Source organism: Sphaeroforma arctica, assembly GCF_001186125.1.
Source record: "Sphaeroforma arctica JP610 unplaced genomic scaffold supercont1.360, whole genome shotgun sequence".
NCBI lineage: Eukaryota > Ichthyosporea > Ichthyophonida > Sphaeroforma > Sphaeroforma arctica.
Genome location: NW_014040198.1, coordinates 50,943 through 53,746, shown reverse-complemented (window position 1 = coordinate 53,746; position 2,804 = coordinate 50,943). Strand labels below are relative to the sequence as shown.

The following is a 2,804-nucleotide window of genomic DNA, read 5'->3' as shown; positions in this document are numbered from 1 at the left end:
TATATATATATACATACATACACACACACACACATATATATATATATGTATGTATGTGTGTGTGTGTATCCATATATATATATATACGTGTGTGCATAATTAAATTTTCAACTATAAATACATCTCGGTCACCTGTTCGAGGCGAACGGGTCGGATCCTCCAAACACAGAGGTGGTCTGAGCGGTAGACACGTTGTTGAAGATAGCGTAGGGATCGTTTGATTGTTGCTGCTGTTGCGGTTGTTGGTTTTGTATGGGTTGGCTGTTAAATCCCAGGTTGAAGATGTCGAGATTGTTTACATTTTGATGTGCACCTGAAGAACTATGTTGGGTTTTCAATTGTCCCAACATGTTTTTGCTTTCGGTCATGATTGGATCAAAAGCTGCTGGCTGCTGTGTGTTGCCGGCGGGATCCCCAAAGTCAATCAGCGTCTGGTTTTGCAAATACGAGGCCTGGGTAGCGAGTGTGGGGAAGAATGCGATGAGTGAAATGATTGCAGGCATGGTGAGATGATCGACAATGAGATTATTCATGCTATGATACTAAACAAGCGTGCCGTGCGGAAGCGTTCGGACCTCCATTCTCTCAGCTTTTTAACTAGCCTTATTTTATCTTCCCGTTGTTACGTATATGTCCATAAAATTAAATACACTCTCCAGACAATCTGCACAACAGTATACTATCAACACAATAGTTTGAAGCTCCAATATAAGCCACTCACGTAATAGAAAAGTGTGCCCGTCACAATATAACTACACGTGCGCGCGGCATCGGAAAACCGAACACACCAGTACGCTGCAATATGCGAAGCTCTGATGTACATTCCACAATCCCACGTAGCAGCCAACGCAGCAGTGCAAACTCGCCTCACAACACTTTGACTTTGTAGCACTCATCTCATAACAGTGGCTCCACTCGTTACCGAAACAAACGCTTGACATCTTACGCACGGAAACGTAAATAGGCAACACTAAATTAAAACTAATTGAACACTTATTTACCTTGCTGAGTGCGAGAGCGGCTTGCATTTCTGCGTCGCCGTCGCCCGTAGGTGCGGCTTGTTTCGAAGCCTTCTTGACCTGTGAATGCTCGAATTCCTGAGGATCACCAAAAGCACAAGTGTATCATGAGGACTATGAGATCGAGGAACATATTCTGGAGGATCCTATTTCCTAACATTGTGCCGGCGAAAAGTGCAGAAATGCGATACTTGACGTCTAGAGTATATAATGGGCACGATTTTGCTACTCGCGTAACACAGGTCTGTGCACCTATTCACCGCAGAACAAGTATGAGAAGGCTTCAACGGTCTACAGATAGACCGATGTCAAGCATCATGGCAATTGCAATGCCTTGCTATGCCTGGGCTTAATAATGATGTACGGTCGTTGGGATGAGCGGGCAGTAACGCCCTCCACGACAACGAACAACCCAAGCAATCGAGAAAAATAAAGCAACATATATAGTAAAATTTCAGGTAAGATGTACGTATATGTCTGCTGAACGTCGCACAAAGGTGTTATATTTCAGATAAAAACTGCATACTTGCTTGCTGAGCGCCAAGGCCTCCTGAAGTTCCCTGTCGTACGCGTCATCTCCAAGGTTCGAGCCTCTGCTACCGTGTCCACTTTTGTTGTTCTGGAGCTTCGCACGGGCGGCCTCTAATTCATTGGGATTGTCCAGCCATCTGCAAGGGAAGATAAGGAGTACGTTGAGTTGGTCAGTAGCGCACAACACAGAGGACGGAACGTATCTCGCAGACTTACAATTGTTACATGAACCCCCGATGCGAGTATCAGGTGTTGAGCAGCTTAAAAAGATAGGGCTATGTACTCAGACGGGACCTGAATTCAAAAACACGCAGTAGTTGGGTGTCTTTCCCATGCCATGCAGATGCCTCGATGCGAAAGTTCGAACAATTGCGTCAAATTCAATCAGTTTTACGTTTACGCTCGACATTGCTGTATGGGTACATACTAACATACAGCAACCCAAATTGAGCTTTTAGTTTTAAATCCATCGACGCGGTATTGATAATTACCTTGATGGTGAAAGTGTCATTACAGACAAAACTGGGCGTGAACAAGCAGGCATGCTTATAAATACTCTAACCTGGACATAACCCAATATAAACAGAAACAAACAAGATATGGATATAGCCAACATCGTCGTTAATAACCTACTACAAGCCTAAAACTAAGTCCACCTGTGATCCGGCAACACTGAAACACTCACAGCTAGACAAAAATCCATTCACGTGATGTGCACACAGAGGCATCAAAGTATTCCTTACAATCGTCCCAAAAAATACAACTCCTCACCAATATTCATAAATTAAAATGAAGCGTTGTTTGTGCCTTTGTATGATTGTCACGGCAAACCCCTACAACTAGCGCATGATGACTACAATGCTGCACTACTAGAACGATAGCTACTATACGCCATTGAACGCTGATATCATACCTCAGTAATCGTTTTGACATATCGATAACCTTTTTCTTATCCAGAGGATTGATGATTGCTTGGGGATCTACAGGTCCATTTGCGGCCAGTGGTGTAACAAATCTGGAAGATAATAAACGAGATTTTATGTCAAAAATGAATACTGGAATCTTTTCAGAATATCCTGAACACGAATGCGGACAATCAAATATAAAAAGAACCACATTTTGAAAGAACAGCGACATGCTAGTAAAAACATCATGGGTATCACTATATATATATATATACAGATATATATATATATATATTATATACATATATATATATATATATGCATGTATATATATATAACATATATATAT

At 42.0% G+C, this 2,804-nt stretch overlaps 1 protein-coding gene across 1 annotated transcript in view; it reads right to left on the bottom strand.

The window, feature by feature from the left end:
- Positions 1 to 2,804, bottom strand: part of SARC_05575 (hypothetical protein) — a 6,792-nt gene that overhangs the window by 2,278 nt on the left and 1,710 nt on the right. The window contains exons 2-5 of the mRNA XM_014300564.1: positions 2,464 to 2,565; positions 1,546 to 1,687; positions 1,002 to 1,097; positions 133 to 452 (exon numbers count right to left, since the gene is read on the bottom strand). Coding sequence (XP_014156039.1) covers positions 133 to 452; positions 1,002 to 1,097; positions 1,546 to 1,687; positions 2,464 to 2,565 — 660 coding nt within the window. The remainder of the gene's footprint in view (positions 1 to 132; positions 453 to 1,001; positions 1,098 to 1,545; positions 1,688 to 2,463; positions 2,566 to 2,804) is intronic.